The 21,043-nt window shown below is 44.5% G+C and overlaps 1 protein-coding gene across 1 annotated transcript in view; it reads right to left on the bottom strand.

Moving 5' to 3' along the window:
• Positions 1 to 3,337: 3,337 nt before the first annotated feature.
• Positions 3,338 to 21,043, bottom strand: part of LOC309551538 (uncharacterized protein) — a 33,748-nt gene continuing 16,042 nt past the window's right edge. Inside the window, exons 3-4 of the mRNA XM_082252162.1 lie at positions 17,097 to 17,247; positions 3,338 to 3,583 (exon numbers count right to left, since the gene is read on the bottom strand). Coding sequence (XP_082108288.1) covers positions 3,562 to 3,583; positions 17,097 to 17,247 — 173 coding nt within the window. The 3' untranslated portion in view covers positions 3,338 to 3,561. The remainder of the gene's footprint in view (positions 3,584 to 17,096; positions 17,248 to 21,043) is intronic.

Here is a 21,043-nt window from a genome sequence, read left to right as displayed (position 1 = left end):
CATAGTGCCCCTTTGCACATCGCAGTACCCCTTATCACATTCAATACCCCGATATATTGCAGCCATTTTCACATCAATGTGTATACTAGTGTGGTATGACTTAAACCTGCAGGGGGACCAGTTTTTTTATTTGTAAATTATTTTACTACTATTTTAGGCCTGATTTACATGTATGTGGGTTGGCGGCCCACGTTTTAGAAGGGCACAGCCTCCTATTCATTTGAATGGGCTGCTATGTATGCGTTTCCCATAGAAAAAAGGTGCATGCAGCATTTTAAAATTTCAGTGGCCTTGAAATCCATCCTGCTTTTGCACCATGCAACTTACTTGCAGTTCCTGCACTGGCAAGCTTTCTGCGTTTTTAGGTATGTGGGCCATGCATTTAAAAACACAGTGCGTTTGCATGACACAGTTAACGCAAATGCACTGTGTTTTTAAATGCATGGCCCACATACCTAAAAATACAGCAAACTTGCCAGTGAAGGAACTGCAGGTAAGTCGCATGGTGCATGATGCCACTAAAATTTTAAAATGCTGCATGCACCTTTTTTTTCTGCGGGAAAGCAGCTCATTCAAATGAATAGGATGCTGTGCCTTTGAAAATGTGGGCCCCCAACCTGCATACATGTGAATCAGGCCTAAAGTAGGCCCATCAAGCAGTGTCTGGTCTGGTGGTGGCCCAGAGTCATGCAGCGTGCTCTCTAATAAATAAAACCTTCTGGACACAGCCTGGCAGTGGCGGCTGGTGTTTAAGGGGGGAGGGGGCGAAAAAAGAAAAATGTAGTAGGCATTGCTTTGCGGCAAAAAACGCTGAAAAAAAATTGCGTGACTTTGAGGTCACAAAAGTGTGAAAGGGGCCTTCAGTAATTAAGGTATAGTGTGCCCCCTTTCAATGCAGAGAGACCAGCGTGCCCCCTTTCAATGCAGAGAGACCACAGCGTGCCCCCCTTTCAATGCACAGTGACCAGCGTGCCCCCCTTTCAATGCACAGTGACCAGCGTGCCCCCCTTTCAATGCACAGTGACCAGCGTGCCCCCCTTTCAATGCACAGTGACCAGCGTGCCCCCTTTCAATGCAGAAAGACCAGCGTACCCCCTTTCAATTTAGAGAGACCAGCATGCCCCTTTTCAATGCAGTGACCAGCATGCCCCCTTCAATGCAGTGACCAGCGTGCCCCCTTCAATGCAGTGACCAGCGTGCCCCCTTTCAATGCAGAGACCAGCGTGCCCCCTTCAATGCAGAGACCAGCGTGCCCCCTTCAATGCAGAGACCAGCGTGCCCCCTTCAATGCAGAGACCAGCGTGCCCCCTTCAATGCAGAGACCAGCGTACCCCCTTTCAATGCAGAGACCAGCGTGCCCCCTTCAATGCAGTGACCAGCGTACCCCCTTTCAATGCAGAGACCAGCGTACCCCCTTTCAATGCAGAGACCAGCGTACCCCCTTTCAATGCAGAGACCAGCGTGCCCCCTTCAATGCAGTGACCAGCATGCCCCCTTCAATGCAGAGACCAGCGTACCCCCTTTCAATGCAGAGACCAGCGTACCCCCTTTCAATGCAGAGACCAGCGTACCCCCTTTCAATGCAGAGACCAGCGTGCCCCCTTCCAGGCTGGAACTACCCCCACCCCCCCCACTCTACTCCCAGGGGGAGTGGGCGTAATGCACATGACAGCATTTAATCCAGTTAGTAAATCCTGACCATTCCAGGCTGCAGTGGCGAGCCTGGAATGGTCAGGATTTACTAACTGGATTAAATGCTGTCATGTGCATTAACTCCCACCCCCACTTTGTATCTGTGAAACTGGTGGAGAATCTCTAAAAGTTTCCAGTTCATGTATTGGGGAGCCTGGGAGCCTAGGGAGGAGAATGACCTACCTGGTCCGGTCCGGTCCGATCCGTCCTGGCCAGCTCCGCTCTGATCAGTGGCTGTGGTTGTGATGCTGACAGGCTATCGGCTCCACTGTGTAGTCCTGGCTCCTACCTCGAGGAATCCCGCCACACACCATTCACGGACAGGGGCGGGGCCAGAGCGTCAGTGGAGCTCACGGCCCCGCCCACTCCTCGCTCCTTGCTAGAGAGCAGTGCGGGGGAGCCGATGCCAGGCCCGGCCGGATGTCGGCTTCTGTCACATAAAGTGACTGTCTAGACGCAGCGGTCAGCGCCGATGGGGCTCCCGATTTGCGGCTTAAGGGGCAGCTCTGCTTTGGGCCCCTAAAGATTGACAGGGCCCTGGGCAGCTTCCCCTTTTGCCCTGCGGTAAAGATGGCCCTGCTCCTACTCTATATGGGCCTCGTCCTCCTAGATCAAGATGATTCTTTTTTATTTTTCTGTTTTTTTATGTTATTTTAAGTTATTTCCCTATCCACATTTGTTTGCAGAGCACTTGCCATGCTCTTAACAAGCTTTTGCTGCCATTTGCAGCACTCTAGCCCTTTCCATGTTTTTTTTTTTAGAGCCATTTTAGTGCTCAAAAGTTTGGGTCACCATTGCCTTCAATGGGGTTCGGGATCGGGGTCAAGTTCGGGTTAAGTCCGGGTCACGAACCCGGACTTTTTTTTCAAGTTCGGCCGAACCCGGACATCCAGGTGTTCGCTCAACTCTATTCAATACCCCTGCTGTGTGACTGCCCCCCTGCTGTGTGATTACATGAATTACTCACATGGAGAAGAGATTTTTAAAGTTGAAGCTGAATCTGCCTGTATATTACCTTTCCTGTCTCCTTGCTGCAGCTTCTAATGCACATTGTGAGAAGCTTACAGTGTGCAGTAAAATCAGAGTAAGCCATTTTAGTCCAGGAGAGGAGCCGGTACAACTGTGCAAGACTGAAGGGAGGGTTGGAGGTCAGATTTAAACACAATCACTATTCAGAATTCCTGAGCAGGAAACAGAGTTGGTAGTTATAATGACTCAAAGCACATAGACACTCCGTTGTTCCATCTGTTCTGTTTTATTACCAACAAGCTATTCTATAACATTACAATAAATAATAGATGTCCTCCAATCTCCTGACTATTCCAATATAGATGGGAGACTGTTCAACACCATTTGTATGTATTTTTTTTATATTATTGCATTGAAATGTATCAGGTTGTTATTGTTCATTTGTATGCTGACATCTAGTGGACGTTTAGGGTCACTACACCTTGGTTACTTATGTGATTTTTGGTATCTTCCTTTGTCTTCCCCTCCTGTTTAGTACTAGTTAGTTCAATTTTAGCTTGATTCTCCTTATTTCCTCCATGTTCCCATAATCAATGTTAGTCTTTGCAGACACAGGGCTTAGGAAAGTCATTGTCTTCTTACACTTCAAAAGACTGGAAAACATCCTCTCTGCTGCAATTATTGGGCATACAATTGTGTTGGATCAACTTCTGTGTCTTATTGAAATGCTAAGCTGTCCATGGATGGCGCCAAGTCGGGGCAGAGGGCAATATGAGCCGTCCACAAAGTCTCAGCCAAAAATACTGAATATCATCCAAAGGCCAGCTGGAAGATCCTTCTGTCCACCGTCCACTAGAGAAGACAACTGGGAAGATCCACATTTGGTTTTCTGATGACAACTCACTCAAAATTCCACTGGTTCCTGAACTGGGAAATAAAAAAAAATACATTAAAGTGTATGTTGGTGTGAATAAAACTGTTTTGTCCCATCCTGGATACCGATCTTGTCCCCCCTGACCATCTGTCTTGTGTCACCCTGGCTACCTGTCTTTTTCCGTTCTGACTTGTCTCATCCCAAATGCCTGTCTTGTCCCCCATCCACCTGTCTTGTCCCACCCTAACCACTTGTCTTGTGCCACCCCAAACACCTGTCTTTCCTCCTCCTGACCACCTTTCTTGTCCCCCCTGACCACCTGTCTTGTCCCACCCAAATTGCCTGACTTGTCCCATCCCAGATGGCTGTCTTGCCCCCGCTGGCCACCTGTCTTATTCCACCCTGGCCACCTATCTTGTCCTGACCCAAACACCTATCTTGCCTCTCCCTGACCAACCTGTCTTGTTCCCTCCTGACCACCTGTCTTGTCCCACCCCGAACGCCTGTTTTGCCTCTCTCTGACCACCTGGCTTGCCTCATTGATGCCAGTCTTGTCCTCTTCTAACCACCTATTTTATCCCACCCCGGCCACCTGTCTTGTCCCACATTGACCCCCTGTCTTATCCCACCCCAAATGCCTGTCTTGCCTCCCCCTGGCCACCTGTCTTGTTCCACCCCAGCCACCTGTCTTATCCAACCCTGACCACCTATCTTGTCTCCTCTTGACCACCTGTCTTGTCAGATTCTGAATGCCTATCTTGTTCCCCTTGACCACGTTTCTTGTCCCATCCTGGGTGCCTGTCTTGTCCTCCCTTGCCATCTGCCTTGTCCTATCTTGAACGCTTGTCTTGTCGAACCCTTGCCATCTAACTTAGTCCACCTCAAACGCCTGTCTTGCTTCCCCCTGACCACCTGTCTTGTCCCACCCCAAATGCCTGTCTTGTCCCATCCCGGATGCCTGTCTTGTCTCACCCCTGGCCACCTGTCTTGCCCCACCCTGGACATCTGGCTTGTCCCATCCAAACACCTGCTTTGTCTCCTCTTGACCACCTGTCTTGTCCCATCCCGAATGCCTGGCTTGTTCTCCCTTGACAAGCTGTCTTGTCCCATCTTAGATTTCTGTCATGCCTCCCCTAACCACCTGTTTTGTTCCACCTTGACTAACTGTCTTGTTCTATCCCCAACGCCCGTCTTGTCCTCTTCTGACCACCTGTCTTGCTCTACCCTGACCACCTGTCCTGTCCCACCCCACCTGTTTGTCTTGTCGCATCCTGACCACCTGTCTTGTCATACCCTGAATGTTTATCTTGTCCCACCACAGCCATATTTTGCCCCACAGCGGTTTTTTGTCTTGTCCCACCACTGCCACATGTCTTATCCCACCCTGGCTGTTTGTCTTGCCTCATCCTGGCCACCTGTCTTGTCCCATACTGGCTGCCTGTCTTGACTCTCCCTAGTCACCTGTCTTGTCCCTCCTCTGCCACATGTCCTGTCCAGCTCTGGCTGTCTGTTTTGTCCCTCCTTGGCCACCTGTCGTGTCCAGTCCTGGCTGTCCTCCTTCTTCCACCTTGACCACCTGTGTTGTCCCATGCCCCCCATCCCTCCTCTCCATGGCTGCCTGTCATATTCCCCCTGGTCTCAAGTTGTGTTTTCTACTTTGTATGGCGCAGTTATTTCCTGGAGGATATAAATTGTAACATAAATAGTATTTAAAGCCGGGAGCAGTTTCTTGGATTTAATATGTCTCCTGATTTTAGAGAACAGATGGAAGATTCTTCTGAGTATAATAAATGTCTGTGTATAAAGGAGGTGAAAGATTGGTAGGCCCTACCTGTGTAGCGATGCCCACATACAGTATTGTAGAAAATATATACAAAGTATATTCCCTGCGCCAAATATAGGGTAGCCAATAAATATGAAAATTTAACCACTTGCCGACCGCCGCACGACTATCTACGTCGGCGGTCAGCCCCTCACAGGCAAAGTGACGTAGGGCTACGTCACTAGCTTGTGAGGGTCTAGGGAGCGAGCGCGCGCCGCCGGAGGCGCGCTCCCGCTCCCGCGTGGTCACGGACCCCCCCGCGCGTGTGACTGGCAGACCCGATGTCCGCCGGCCACTCTGCGATCGGCGGGGGAGAGGGAGAAAGTCAGGCAGCTTGTGTAAACAAGCTGCCTGTCATTCTCCCCTCTGTATGAGAGAGGATCATATGGATCTACTATGTAGATCCGTTGATCACTCTGCATACAATTGAAGCCACAGCCAATCACAGTTAGAATCACACCCCTAGGGACACACACAGCCCCTCCCTCTCAAATAAAGTTAACCCCTTCACTACCAGTGTATTTTTACAGTAACAGTGCATATATATAGCACTGATTACTGTAGAAATGTCACTGGTAACCCCAAAAGTGTCAAAAATGTCAGTCAAGGGTCCGATCTGTCCGCCGCAATGTCGCAGTACCGCAAAAAAAATCGCAGATCGCCGCCATTACGCGTTAAAAAAAAAAACAACAAAAATGACAAAAATCTTTCCCTTTGTTAGTAAACGTGATAACTTTTGCGCAAACCAATCAAAATACGCTTTTTGCGATTTTTTTTACCAAACATAGGTAGCATAAAACAAATTGGCCGAAAATGTTAAAAAATTTTGATTTTTACATTTTTTTTGGGGGGAATTTCATATAAAAAATTTGAAAAATATTGCTATTTTTGCAAAATTTACGCTCTTTTTTTGTTTATAGCGCGTGATCAAAAAATCGCACAGGTGATCAAATACCGCCAAAAGAAAGCTCTGTTTGTGGGAAAAAAAGGACGCCAAATTCGTTTAGGTACAGCGTCGCACGACCGTGCAATTGTCCGTTAAAGTCACGCAGTGCCGAATCGCAAAATACCCCCTGGTCGTTTAGCAGCCAAATCCTCCGGGGCTTAAGTGGTTAAGAAACAAAATATTAATATAAAATGGGTGAGAATAGCTAAAATAAGCAGCTGCTGTAAAAATGAATAAAATGAATAGGAATGGCCTTTATAAAAAGGCCAAATACAGCGCTTGCTATATCAATACTAACTAAGATTCTATAAATTACCAATAAAAGTTAATCTGTGCTTGTAAAGTGCCAATATGTCTCCATAAATACCACTTAAACAATAAAATCGTTTTAAATAGCAGGAAATTGAGTGTGATTAAATATTAAAAGACATTAAAATGACAGTGATTAATATTCTGGTATAAATAGATGACTGTAAATAGAATAAATATATATATATAATCAACAGTATAATATATATATATATATGATGTAAAGAAAAAAGTGCGCTGGTCTGTGATATGCTGCTACCAACACACCACCGTCGGTGGTCCTACTATTGACACAGTTGTGTCTTAGGACTTCTTGCATCATATAATTTTGCACCTATATTTATTTTATGTATTGATTGGTATTGTTTGGAATACATATTCACCTGTCACCAACACACCACTGTTGGTGGTCCTACTATCAACACAGTTGTGTTTTGGGACCTTATCACCGTTTATCTTTTTGCACCTATACATTTTGTTTAATTGAGGTTGTTTTTTGTATTGATTGGAATACACTCAATATATTGATATAGCGCACCACCTATCATTTATCAATTATTAATATATATATATAAAAGTCCAATAATCGTGACTGATGCTCAGGCAGTTAATGTCCTCAGTGGGTGTTTATCCATAAAAAGTGCAAGTGCTCTGGCTTGATCGTTCAAAGTGCTTGTTCCAAAACGTGCATAACGTCATCACGCTACCCTAGTTGGAACACAAGCTGGAAGTTAGCCGTGATTCCGCGAGGAGGACATGCAGCCCGCACCGCTGACCACCAGGGATAGCGGGTATATGCTTTTTAAAACCGTTTTGAATCCGATGGATGGGAAATAAATATTTTTAAGACTTTATTACGCTATTTGGAGCATTTCTTTTCTCCTTTTCATCATCCCTGATTATTATATCCCAGAGTCCAGAGGAGCCATTACTAGCCCACAGGACCACCTACAAGGGAAAAGCCACTTGGCCCAGTGGGCCACCAAAGCCTGAAAGGTCTTAGTGTCATACGACACATAAGACCCACGTCAGGGGAGAGATAGTACAATGTCTCAAACCGCAGACACATACAGCGGCTACAGACCTGACATCCGAGACGGCGGGGAGCAGAGCACAGATGCGAGAGGCAGAGGAGAAGCTGAGCAGCCCAGTTACACAGGCAAGTGCGGCATCTCTATCCGGGACGGTGGATCCGACTGCTACAGACACAGCAAGTATGCAACAGCAGGTGACGACCCCCCGCAGCCCTGAGCTCTCCACTCCTCTACAGATGGATCCAGAGATCCGGGCATTACTCAGAGCACTCCCAACACGCACAGAGATAGAGACATTAGTGCTCAGAATAGAGGAGGCTCACCGCAGAGACTATCAGGCAATGAAAAATGAAATGCAGACAGTCTCAGATAGGTTGCAGGTGGGGGAACAGGCTGTTAAGGTACTAGAAGCACGAATGGTATCCCTGGAGAATACCCATAAGGAATCTGCAGATACAGCCATCTCCATACAGCTACATATAGAGGAATTGGAAGACAGGAGCCGTCGGAACAATCTACGGCTCCGTGGTATCCCGGAGACTACAGGCAAAGAAGACCTGCGAGAGATAGTAGCAGCCATATTTCAAAAAGTCCTAGGTTCGGAACCTTTGGAAGCAGTAGAACTAGACAGAGTTCACAGAGCGCCAGGACCAAGATCCACCAACTCGGAAAGATCTAGAGACGTGGTGTGCAGCGTGCACCACTACCTCCAAAAAGAAGCTATCCTGCATAAGGCGTGGGACATTAGAGCAGTAGATTTTGATGGAGCATCTATAAAAATCTTACCAGATCTTTCCAAAGCCACGCTACAACGCAGAGCACTTCTCCGACCAGCGTTAGATGTCGCCCGTCAAGCAGGCTGTACATACCGATGGGGATACCCATTAGCATTTTTTTTTCGAAAGAATACTACAACATTTACACTCCGAAATCCAACAGAGCTGCCTGCCTTCTTTTCCTTTCTAGGAGCCACCCCAAGTCAGATCCCGGATTGGCTGATTACTCTACCGCGACCTGGAAACAGGGGGACAGTTGAAGCATACCGTGGTAGACCTGACCCTCAATCCCAGGGACAGCAGAGGGAGCGTGACATCAATCGAGTGGAGGGACCGCGTGAGTCATAAAAAACATATAATTGACTGTTACTTTGTGTACCCCCCCCCCCTTTTTTTTTTTTTTTTTTCTGATTGGGGGATTAGCAAATGCTACAAATAGCTCATTTAGACCTGCCGTAAGTGATATGGGAGTACATGTGGAAAAAGAGATCCCCTGAAGACTCTGATCAGAATAATATAAAATGCAGAAGTGGATGGAAATCAAGGAGAAATGAGAAGATGGTGTATATATATACTGACTACTGGAGGGGAGGAGGGGGGGGGGGGGTTGGGGGGGTAGGATCTTTGGGGGGGCTTCCCCCACCGGCTTGCCCACTCTCTTATCTCCCTTCAGTCTAAGATATCTCTCTCTTATCTACAGACTATCTATAGACTATGAGGACAGATATGGCTCGGGTATAATATGTACTCTAAGAGAGAAGCCTTCATCCCATCCATATATGTTAATATGTAAATAATGGCTTTCCCCTTGGTGAGGGGGGGGGTGATCTTGTGGGTGAGGGGAGGGGGATTGGAGGGGATTGGGGGGAGATGGGGGGAGGGATCACGAGCCCCCCCCCCCCCCCCGGTTCTCTCTTAGTCCTCTCCCTACTCACTTCATAGGGACATTAGGAGATGGATGAGATGGATGAGAAAGAGGAGCTCAGAAACTTAGTTCATCCTGAATGGGATTTTTTATTTTTTTGTGTGTTTCTTTTTTTGTTGTTTTTGGGATGTGGAGAGAGAGGGGAACGAAGGAAGGGTTGGTATTCCAAATCCTCAGTAGGGAACTGCGCTCTTTATGACATCATCCCCCCCCCCCTCTTTTTTTTTTTTTTTGTCTGGAATTTGCATATATGTTAATTAATAAATATGGTACCTCACAGGGTGATGAGGGGTGATGAAGAGGGGAGGGTATTTAGGTGAAAATAGTGAACCTCTTATTTTTATGGAATTCATGATACAGTAGAACCATCTTAAATAAATAAAGAGAAATTGATCAGAGAGGAATATTACACATGATTATACATGATTAGAATCTTATTGGAGAGGGGGACCCCAGACTTCAAGGTAGCTAGACGGGGAGGAGGAGGGAGGGAATGATAAGGGGAGTGTAGCCCCGTCACATCCCCCTTCCCCCCCCCTTTTCTTTTTTTTGAGGGTCCCTCCCCTTCCTCTGGATGCCACTTGAGTTAGGAGGTTAATAGCATAGAACATATGAAAGAGCCAATGCCCCGAATAGAGGCGAAGGTGAAAGCACGTAATAAGGACACACCTAGGGGTCTTGAGGGGGATACCTTCATCACTCTTGGAGGTTGATAGTAAATAACGTCACATAGTAATGGTAGTAATGGAACAATGCCGTGAGGGTTTTTGGGTATTTTGGTTTTTAGTTTTCTCCTTTCCCCCCCCCTTTTCCCCTTTTTTTTTTTTTTTTTCTTTTTTTTTTGGAAATATGACACCTAAAAAATGCAGGTATATATATAATAAAATGTTTTTCAATAAAAGACCCCTGATTGGGGGAAGTGAGTTGGGTTAGGGGAGGGAGTCTGGAGAGTCCTCACCGGCGTCTTCCAACCTTCACCCTATTAGGGCACGCGTCTAGGTTTTTTTTGGGTCGAGGACCACTAGACGCCATATTTGCCCAATTTTTTGCTTTTTTCTTTTTTTTTTTGACTTTAGGGTTCTTTTTTGGGTGTTTTTTTTTTTTTTTTTCTCTTTCTTCTTCTCTCTCTCTCCCCTGGTTATTTACCGTCTATCCACAACATGAATACTATTAAAATATGCTCACTAAACGTCAAGGGATTGAATATACCGGAGAAAAGGCGGATGCTAATCTCTGAATTAAAGAATGCACATATAGATATAGCCTATATACAGGAAACACATTTTAAGGAAGTAAGAACACCATTACTTAAAAATAAATTTTTCCCCTTGGTGTACCATTCAACCTGTGTGAATGGCAAAACCAAAGGAGAGACAATAATGATTTCAGGAAAGGTGCCATGGACGTGCTCACAGGTCTGTGCCGACCCAGAAGGTAGATTCCTTTTTTTGAAAGGAAATATTGGGAGTATCAGAGTAACGTTAGCCTCAGTATACGCACCAAATATTCAGCAGGATGTTTTCCTAGTAAGATGTTTGAACCAGCTTCAGGAATTTCAGGAGGGTCAGCTTATTCTTGGAGGGGATCTTAATATGGCCCTAATTCCATCTGAAGACACATCAGTAGGAACTACTTCTTTACCCCCCAGAATCCAAAAGCGAGTGGCGACACAATTACATAAAAAACAGCTGATCGACGTATGGCGTTTACTACATCCTGGAGAAAAGGATTATACCTTCTACTCCCCTCCACATACATCATACTCGCGGATTGATTATTTTTTAGTCCCACATGCACAACTACAATCTGTACAGTCTGTAACAATCGGTTCCATTACGTGGTCCGACCACGCACCATTGACACTAATATACACATTATCAGATACACCCCTAATCAGATCACAGACATGGTCATTGAACTTGAGCCTCCTACAAGATAAGACGGTGATTAGCGAAGTGGAGAAGGAACTCACACATTATTTTCGAACTAACTCAGATGAAGAATTAAGTCCGGGGGTGATATGGGAAGCTCACAAGGCAGTAATTAGGGGGGTATTTATCAAACATGGAGCTAGATTGAAGAGACAACGTATACAGCAGATGAACGAACTTCTACAAACTTTACATGATCTAGAGTTACGACACAAACACGCACCCACAGCAGAATTGACGAGAGAGCTTACTACAATACGCAAAACAGATAGTGGATATATTACAATATAAAGCCAAAGCAGCACTACAGAGAACCCGTAGGGTGATGTATGAATCAGGGGACAAGTGTGGGAAAGTGTTAGCGAGAACCTTACGTGACACACAAACGAGAACCTATATTCCTAAGATCATATCACAAGCAGGGCAGAAAGCTGAACGACCTGAAGACATAGCACGGGACTTTCGAAAATATTATCTGTCACTCTATAATTTGTCTCCGCAGCCCATTGATCCGGAAGTAGTGATTAATTACATTTCTAAATCAGGTATGTTAAGATTAACAGAGGAGGTAAGAGAAGAATTATCTACCACTATCTCCCTGATGGAATTACAAACAGCAATTAAAAACACAAAAACAGGAAAGGCACCAGGGCCGGACGGGCTGCCAATACAGTACTATAAGACCTTTTTTCAAATTCTCGGCCAACAAATGATAGATATGTTTAATAAATCACACACAGATACCCCGTTTCATAGAGATACGTTAAGAGCACACATAACTGTCTTGCCAAAGGAAGGGAAGGACCCTACAAAATGCCCTAGCTACAGGCCTATTTCATTATTAAATGTAGATCTGAAATTATTTTCAAAAATCCTTGCCAATAGACTACAACCTCACTTACCTATTTTGATACATCTAGATCAGGTGGGCTTTGTTCCCACCCGAGAGGCACGGGATAGCACTGTAAAGGCTTTAAATCTTCTGCATGTAGCGTATAACTCTAAACAAGCATGTATATTTGTCGGGACGGACGCGGAAAAAGCATTCGACCGGGTCAACTGGAACTTTATGTCCGCGGTATTGAAATATGTAGGAGTGGGAGAAAGGATGAGAGAATTGATACTACAGTTATATTCAGCTCCTTCGGCCCGAATTAAAGTAAACGGGGTTCTATCTGAGAGCTTTGGTATTTCAAATGGCACACGACAGGGATGTCCGTTATCACCCCTATTATTTGCTCTCACTTTGGAGCCCTTTCTGTGCACTGTTAGAAATAACCCCGATATCAGTGGCATAAAACTGGCAGGCACTCAACAGAAAATATCCGCTTATGCAGACGACATGTTATTTAATCTTACCAACCCTCTGATTTCTCTACCAAACTTACTACAGGAATTTAGTCTATATGGTATAGTGTCTAATCTAAAGATCAACCTGAGTAAGTCTGAAACAATGGGAGTAGGAATTTCACAATCTCTGAAGGCACAACTATATACAAATTTTAATTTAAAATGGACAGACTCGGCCTTGAAATATCTGGGGACCTTATTACCACCTGTGCCTTCTCAGATATTTAAGATGAATTTTCCACCACTATTGAATAAAATAAGAGACCAATTACAGAGATGGCGTACAGGACTTAGTTCCTGGTTTGGTCGCAGTAATATAATTAAAATGAACATCTTACCGAAATTCCTATATCTCCTTCAGGCTTTACCTATTTTGATTCCATCTAACTATTTCCGACAGGTGCAGGTAGTATTTTCAAAATTTATTTGGGCCCAACGGAGACCGCGACTTAAGAAACAGATACTTTATCTTCCTAAAAACTATGGTGGATTAGCGGTTCCAGATATATTAAGATATTACCACGCAGTTCACCTAGGCAGACTTATAGACTGGAACCGTCATAATGAGATTAAACTATGGCCTAGTATAGAACAGGCGCAATGTGATATACCGCTTAATAGAGCACCATGGTGCTTTGGCTCATTACCACGAAATATGACACGCCACCCGACTGTAGGTACAACGATCCGGATATGTTCAAAAATTCTTCAAAACCCGGCTTTCTCGACAAGGCATTCACCATTAATGCCTGTTTTAGGGAATCCACAGTTTGCCCCGGGATATCAGGAGAAAACTTTCTGTAGATTAAGAGACAGGGGGATCTATCAGGCATCCCACTTTTTGAGATCAGGCTCTTGGGTGTCGGTGGCTATATTGACCTCCCCTGAAGAGGAGTATGGATTAGACTATTGGAAAGCATTCCAACTTCATCATTTTTTACAATCACAGCGTACCCCACGGGAATTTGATAGGCCACTAACCACCTATGAGAAGATGTGTACACAAACAGGAATGATATCTCATGTAATATCAAAGGTTTACTCCCTAATAGTCACGCCAACATCAGACTATAGGCCATCTTACATAGATAACTGGGAGAAAGAATTAAATTATACGTTTTCATTAAGACAATTACAACATATTTTACAATTTACATTTAAATCCTCCATCTGTACACGGGTACAGGAGACAAACTATAAATTGATATCTAGATGGTATTACACACCAACACGCTTACATATATTTTCACCGAACAATTCAGATAGATGCTGGCGCTGTCAAGAAGAAAAGGGGACTTTACTACATATTTTCTGGGAATGTCCTAAACTTGATAACTTTTGGAAACAGGTGCGAGAGATTTCCCAGAAATTTACAGAACACATAATACCGGACGAACCTGTTTTCTTTCTTTTTCACGCTCCGGATATGTCGGATAGACAATATAAACATTCTATCATTCGCCATCTATTGGATGCGGCAAAGGCGTGCATACCCCTGTGCTGGCGAGAAACTAACTCGCCGACTATTAACATGTGGATAAACAAAGTAGAAGAAATGAATAAATATGAAGACTTGATTCTATCAACACGAGGCCAACACGAATTATACACTAAAACATGGACATTATGGAATCAGTTTATAGTTTCAGATGAAGGGAGAGCCCATTTCACTTCCCCTTAGTTAGTAGAAAATAAATGCGGGTAAGGGAGGATACCAGACTCATAGGGAGAAATAATTAGACAACACCGTGATAGTACGGAGAATACAACAGGAGCATCAATGGACACTCCCCCAAATGGAGGAGGGGATTTTTTTTTATATATTTTTATATATTTTTTTTTTTTTCTTTCCTTTTTTTTTTTACACAAGGGGTGTGGATGGGTCATGAGTAGATTTAATTGGCACAAGTGGATGGGAGGGTTTGTCCTCCTCCCCATAACTAAATTTTCCTTTTTTTTTTTTTTTTTTTTATCACAGTTAATCACGTCACATATTCAGTGGAAATATATTTACTGTTGTGGCACAATACTTATATTAAACACATAGTAACACCATTTTAAAAGGTATTGGGTAACGAGACTATTTAATTGTAGGTAGCCTTGGAACACTAATGATAATTTTAAATAAACACAGTATCACATGACACAGGATTACACAGATACAAGGAATATAAGGAAACACAATAGGGAACACCAAGGGAAGGGGAAGACACTTAGAAATAGGATTTGGGGGAGGTTGATTAGAGCGAGGGGATTACTAAACTTAGGAGAACTCTCCGTGGACCGAGGAACCCCCCTTACATTACTCCCAAGAACATCTCCTTCCTTCAAGGGAGCAGTTCATAGAGTACCTTTGAAGGAAATATAAAAGGGAAAGTGAAATGAATAGAAGAGAAGAAAAAGAGGAAGCTTATAAACAGAGACCTTTGGGAATATAAAATGAGAAGAGGACATATATGTATAACCCCATTTAGGGATTCTAACTTACGAATTTAGGGGAGTATTATGTAGAGACAGGAATTGATGATATAAAGGATAAAGAGCTAAAGTATTCATGTGATAACATTTGAGGGGGGAGGGGAGAGGGAGAGACTCTTGATTTATATATATTTTTTTTTTTTCTTTCTTCTTTCTTTTTCTTGTTTTACTAAATAATGTTAGAAAATATTAGGGACCATGGAGAGTACCGATGACTTTAGTTAATTGTATCAATTAAGTCCTACAACCTCGATTGAATTTAATTTAACAGATGACGCTGGAAATAATCTTGTGTTGAATGTTTTATAATGTAGATTGGACTTGAAATGATGTACTGGAATATTTTCATTGTCTCTTTTGAATAAATAAATAAAATTAAAAAAAAAAAAAAAAAGACCCACGTCATCTGGTAAGTGACCCATCTTATTCAATTTTGGAACAAGCACTTTGAACGATCAAGCCAGAGCACTTGCACTTTTTATGGATAAACACCCACTGAGGACATTAACTGCCTGAGCATCAATCACGATTATTGGACTTTTATATATATATTTTATACTGTTGATTATATATATATTTATTCTAGTCACAGTCATCTATTTATACCAGAATATTAATCACTGTCATTTTAATGTCTTTTAATATTTAATCACACTCAATTTCATGCTATTTAACACAATTTTATTGTTTAACCACTTGCCGACCGCCGCACGACTATCTACGTCGGCGGTCAGCCCCTCACAGGCAAACTAACGTAGGGCTACGTTGCTTGCTTGTGAGGGTCTAGGGAGCGAGCGCGCGCCCCCGGAGGCGCGCTCCCGCGTGGTCACGGACCCCACCGCGCGTGTGACCAGCGGACCCGATGTCCGCCGGCCACTCGGCGATCGGCGGGGGAGAGGGAGAATGTCAGGCAGCTTGTGTAAACAAGCTGCCTGTCATTCTCCTCGCTGCAAAGACACTGATCACATGGATCTACTATGTAGATCCGTTGATCAGTGTCCTTACAGCTGAAGCCACAGCCAACCACAGTAGAAAGCACGCCCCTAGGGACACACACAGCCCCTCCCTCCCAAATAAAGTTAACCCCTTCACTACCAGTGTATTTTTACAGTAACAGTGCATATATATAGCACTGATTACTGTAGAAATGTCACTGGTAACCCCAAAAGTGTCAAAAATGTCAGTCAAGGGTCCGATCTGTCCGCTGCAATGTCGCAGTACCGCAAAAAAAATCGCAGATCGCCGCCATTATGCGTTAAAAAAAAAAACAACAAAAATGACAAAAATCTTTCCCTTTGTTAGTAAACGCGATAACTTTTGCGCAAACCAATCAAAATACGCTTTTTGCGATTTTTTTTTACCAAACATATGTAGCATAAAACAAATTGGCCGAAAATTTTAAAAAATTTTGATTTTTACATTTTTTTGGGGGGAATTTCATATAAAAAAATGTGAAAAATATTGCTATTTTTGCAAAATTGACGCTCTTTTTTTGTTTATAGCGCGTGATCAAAAAATCGCACAGGTGATCAAATACCACCAAAAGAAAGCTCTGTTTGTGGGAAAAAAAGGACGCCAAATTCGTTTAGGTACAGCGTCGCACGACCGCGCAATTGTCCGTTAAAGTCACGCAGTGCCGAATCGCAAAATACCCCCTGGTCGGAATGGGGGTAAAATCTTCCGGGGCTTAAGTGGTTAAGTGGTATTTATGGAGACATATTGGCACTTTACAAGCACAGATTAACTTTTATTGGTAATTTATAGAATCTTAGTTAGTATTGATATAGCAAGCGCTGTATTTGGCCTTTTTATAAAGACCATTCCTAGGCACATACAGTATTGTCTGATACTAAACCTGGAGTTAGAAAGTGGACACACAACTTCAGTATTCAATAGTGGTGTCACCTTGTTTAGTGTGGTGGGGAGAGTAAACAGCATGTTGCAGAATAGACAAAGTCAGTACAATATGGATGGTGTCATCCTCGGAAACTCACATGGCAGTATCAGCATGCACTGAAGCCAGCATTGGTAGCAGCATTTTTGTGAACCGGGACACTGGTCATCTTTGTGGCACTCATGGGGTGGTAGCGGCTCATTGCCACACAGGTTTGGCTCATACGCAGGACAGGAGCCGGACTTCACTGCAGAAAAAAATTGATTTCATTAGATCAGGAGAAATTACCCATTATATCTTGTAGTCACAGATGTAAAGTCCAGTAAATCTTAATTTCGCATGACGGAAAGTCACGAAGGAAATCAAACCTGTTTTGGGGGCTCAATACTCTCCTTTGTCAGGGTTTGGGTGCTTATAGCACTGGCAGCTGACCGGTGACCTGGACCAGGTTAATCTTTTATACTAGAACTTGTCCAGTATCCTCTTTTTACTATCAGCACCCAAACCCTGATGGCGGGGAGTATTGAGCCTCCGAAACGCATTGCATTTTTTTTGTCACACAAATTAAAGTTTTACACTACATAGTGGGTGTTCTCACTCTCTCTGCACTTCTCCTCTCATGGACACTCCAATTGACAGAGGACTACCTTGAAAATGTAGATAATAAAGCAGATGTTCACCCTCAGAAAAGACTACACTCCTATCCAGCCCTCCTCCTCTCTATTACATGAATAGGGCTTTTTTTTTTTTTTCTGTTACTCAAATATCTTGATAATGTCACAATCAACATGGCATTGTAGAACCAAGAGGTGTCAGAAGACAAGAGGTGGGGGAGTATTGGAAATGTACACACTGGTCTATCCCCCAGTAGGCAGGGTAAAAAAGGGAGGGGGGGGGCAGACGAAGATCCGCTTTAAGTCTTGTCCATTCAATTTTTTGTCCAACACTTAAAGCGGAGTTGCGGGCACAGAAACCATTTTTCAACAAACATACCCCCGGGACAGTAGGGGTTAGTACATTCCACAATGGCTAGCCTCTGATCTGTCCCGGTTCGCACTTACCTTTTAGAAGAAATACTCACTTTTAAAACTTCTTCTCCAGCGTTGCCATCTCTGTTGTGGGCAGCTGAAGCCGGCGCGATCCTCTTCCGCGTCCTCTTCCGCGTCTTCTTGTCCCAGAATGCGCCTGCACCGGCCCCTCTCGTCACTTCCGGTGCGGCGCCGCATTCCTCCACAGCTTCTGGGCATGCCCAGAAGCTGTTTAGCGGGGAATGCGGCGTCGCCCCGGAAGTGACGAGCGGGTTTGGTGCCGTCGCATTGATTCCTGGGAGCGATGACGTTCAGCTCCCAGAAATCATCGCAAGACAGGAAGTGACGTCGGAGCCACGGCACCGAGGGAGGAAGTAGAGAATAGGGGAGTATATTCAATCTCCAATTACAAGTTGAGTGAAAAAAAAAATGCCTAACTATCCAATTCCTTTTCAGGTGAGGGAGACCAAGCGGATGGGCACAAAAAAAAAAGTTTGTTTTTGTGCCTGGAACTCCGCTTTAATGAACACACCTATTGTGCCACCATGTTGGTGGTCCTAAGTTGGAAACCCATCAAGATGAGCATCTGATACCTGCCAGAGGGTCTCCTGGACAAGGCTGCAGACTTGTTTAAGAAGTAACACTATACCAAGTAGTCACACTACATGGTGGGTGTTCTCTCTCTCTCTGCACTTCTTAGACTACTCTGGAAACCCCCACGAACACTCTAGAGGGCTACTGTGACGGGAGTCACTTTAGGCATGGGGGTTGTGGACCCCAAATTCCTTTAGAGAGGTTGGGGGGCACCATGCCCAGCCTTATGGGGCTCTCTTATGTTTAAATCACCCTGCATCTGTTATGGATGCAGGGTGACCAGGAGGGTGGTGAACACCGAAAATATGGGTGGACTACTACAAATGGGACAGTAATATTCAGGAATAATGTCGCCCATGAAGACTTTTGTTCCCTTTGCCATGAGGTTTCTGAGCAGGAAGCCCACTCCTAATATGGTCATCCCAGGAAGTCCTGAGGAGCCGGACTGTCTGGGGTGGCTCCCCATTCAACTATTGTCAGGTGGGCTAATGCTAATGACCGCACCTGTTGTCTGCTAAGGGAGGTATTGACACAGAGTAATGTGTATTCAGGGCTCGTTAGACAACCATTGTTCTGTGTCTGACTATTGTGTACATTGATTGCCCCCTGGGGCTTCTGTCTCCTTGCATTGGTCAAAGTTATCTGACCAATCACTACTGACTCATTTTCAAGCCCTCATTTGCATTGGTCAAAGCTATCTGACCAATCCCTGTTGACTCATTTCAAGCCCTCATTTGCATGGATATTCCACTTTCTGTATAAAGTGTGCTGTGTTCTTCCAATAAATTGTCTTCCTGTTTGAACTTACATACAGCTTGCCTGGTGTTTTGTTCTAATGGATTCCGAACGGCACATAGCTGTAGTTCGGATCCCGGAGCCTTGGTTGACCGAACCATCAGACGTTGCGATCTGCAAGCTGACTGACTAGAAACAGAGGAGTGTCGGGAGAGCGGACAGGGCGAGCAAGGGTCTCGTCACAGCTACCTTGAAAATTTAGATATTAAAGCAAATCAGATGAAGATCCGCTTTAAGTCTTGTCCATCCAATTTTTGGTCAAACACTTAATGAACACACCTATTGTGGAACCATGTTGGTGTTCCTATGTCAAGATGGGCATCTGATACCTGCCCGAGGGTCTCCTGGACAAGGCTGCAGACTTGATTAAGAAGTAACACTATACCAAGTAGTCACACTACATGGTGGGTGTTCTCTCTCTCTCTTCACTTCTTAGACTATTCTGGAAACCCCAACGAACACTCCAGAGGGCTATCTTGAAAATTTCGAAATTAAAGCAAATCAGATGAAGATCCGCTTTAAGTCTTGTCCATCCGATTTTTGGTCAAACACTCCGCTTTAAGTCTTGTCCATCTGATTTTTGGTCAAACACTTAATGAACACACCTATTGTGGAACCATGTTGGTGGTCCTATGTCGGAACCTGTCAAGATGAGCATCTGATACCTGCCCGAGGGGCCCCTGGACAAGGCTGCAGACTTGTTTAAGAAGTAACACTATACCAAGTAGTCACACTACATGGTGGGTGTTCTCTCTCTCTCTGCACTTCTTAGACTACTCTGGAAACCTCCACGGACACTCCAGAGGGCTATATAGATATTAAAGCAAATCAGATGAAGATCCGCTTTAAGTCTTGTCCATCCAATGTTTGGTCAAACACTCAATGAACACACCTATTGTGGAACCATGTTGGTGTTCCTATGTCAAGATGGGCATCTGATACCTGCCCGAGGGTCTCCTGGACAAGGCTGCAGACTTGTTTAAGACGGGACACCATACCAAGTAGTCACACTACATGGTGGGTGTTCTCTCTCTCTCTGCACTTCTTAGACTACTCTGGAAACCCCCACGGACACTCCAGGGGGCTACCTTGAAAATTTAGATATTAAAGCAAATCAGATGAAGATCCGCTTTAAGTCTTGTCCATCCAATTTTTGGTCCAACACTTAATGAACACACCTATTGTGGAACCATGTTGGTGTTCCTATGTCAAGATGGGCATCTGATACCTGCTTGAGGGTCTCCTGGACAAGGCTGCAGACTTGTTTAAGACGGGACACCATACCAGGTAGTTCAGAGGTCATGGGCATAGAGGGAGGGGGTGTAGTGCAGATTGTCAGCAAGTAAACCCATCTTATGAAGGCGTTTCTCAAGCTCTACACAACAAATTTTGGAGTTGGTGCAGATTGCTTGTGCCAGAGGCTCCATGGCCAGGATGTATAAGAAAGGAGAGAGGAAGCCAACCTTAGCATGTCCTATTATGGATTTCTGGGGGCTCTGGAGTGGAGAGTACAGTTTTTTAACCATAGCTGTACTGCGCTCCATCTTTGGTAGCATTTCGGGTACACTATTTATGAGCAGCGGGCGGGATAGTCTGCAGACTGCCAGAAGTAACACTTGTGGACTG

The sequence above is a fragment of the Pelophylax lessonae genome, assembly GCF_965119305.1.
Source record: "Pelophylax lessonae genome assembly, chromosome: 3".
In the NCBI taxonomy this organism is placed as follows: Eukaryota; Metazoa; Chordata; class Amphibia; order Anura; family Ranidae; genus Pelophylax; species Pelophylax lessonae.
Note: the sequence above shows the minus strand (reverse complement) of the source record. Positions and strands in the feature narration are given on the sequence as shown.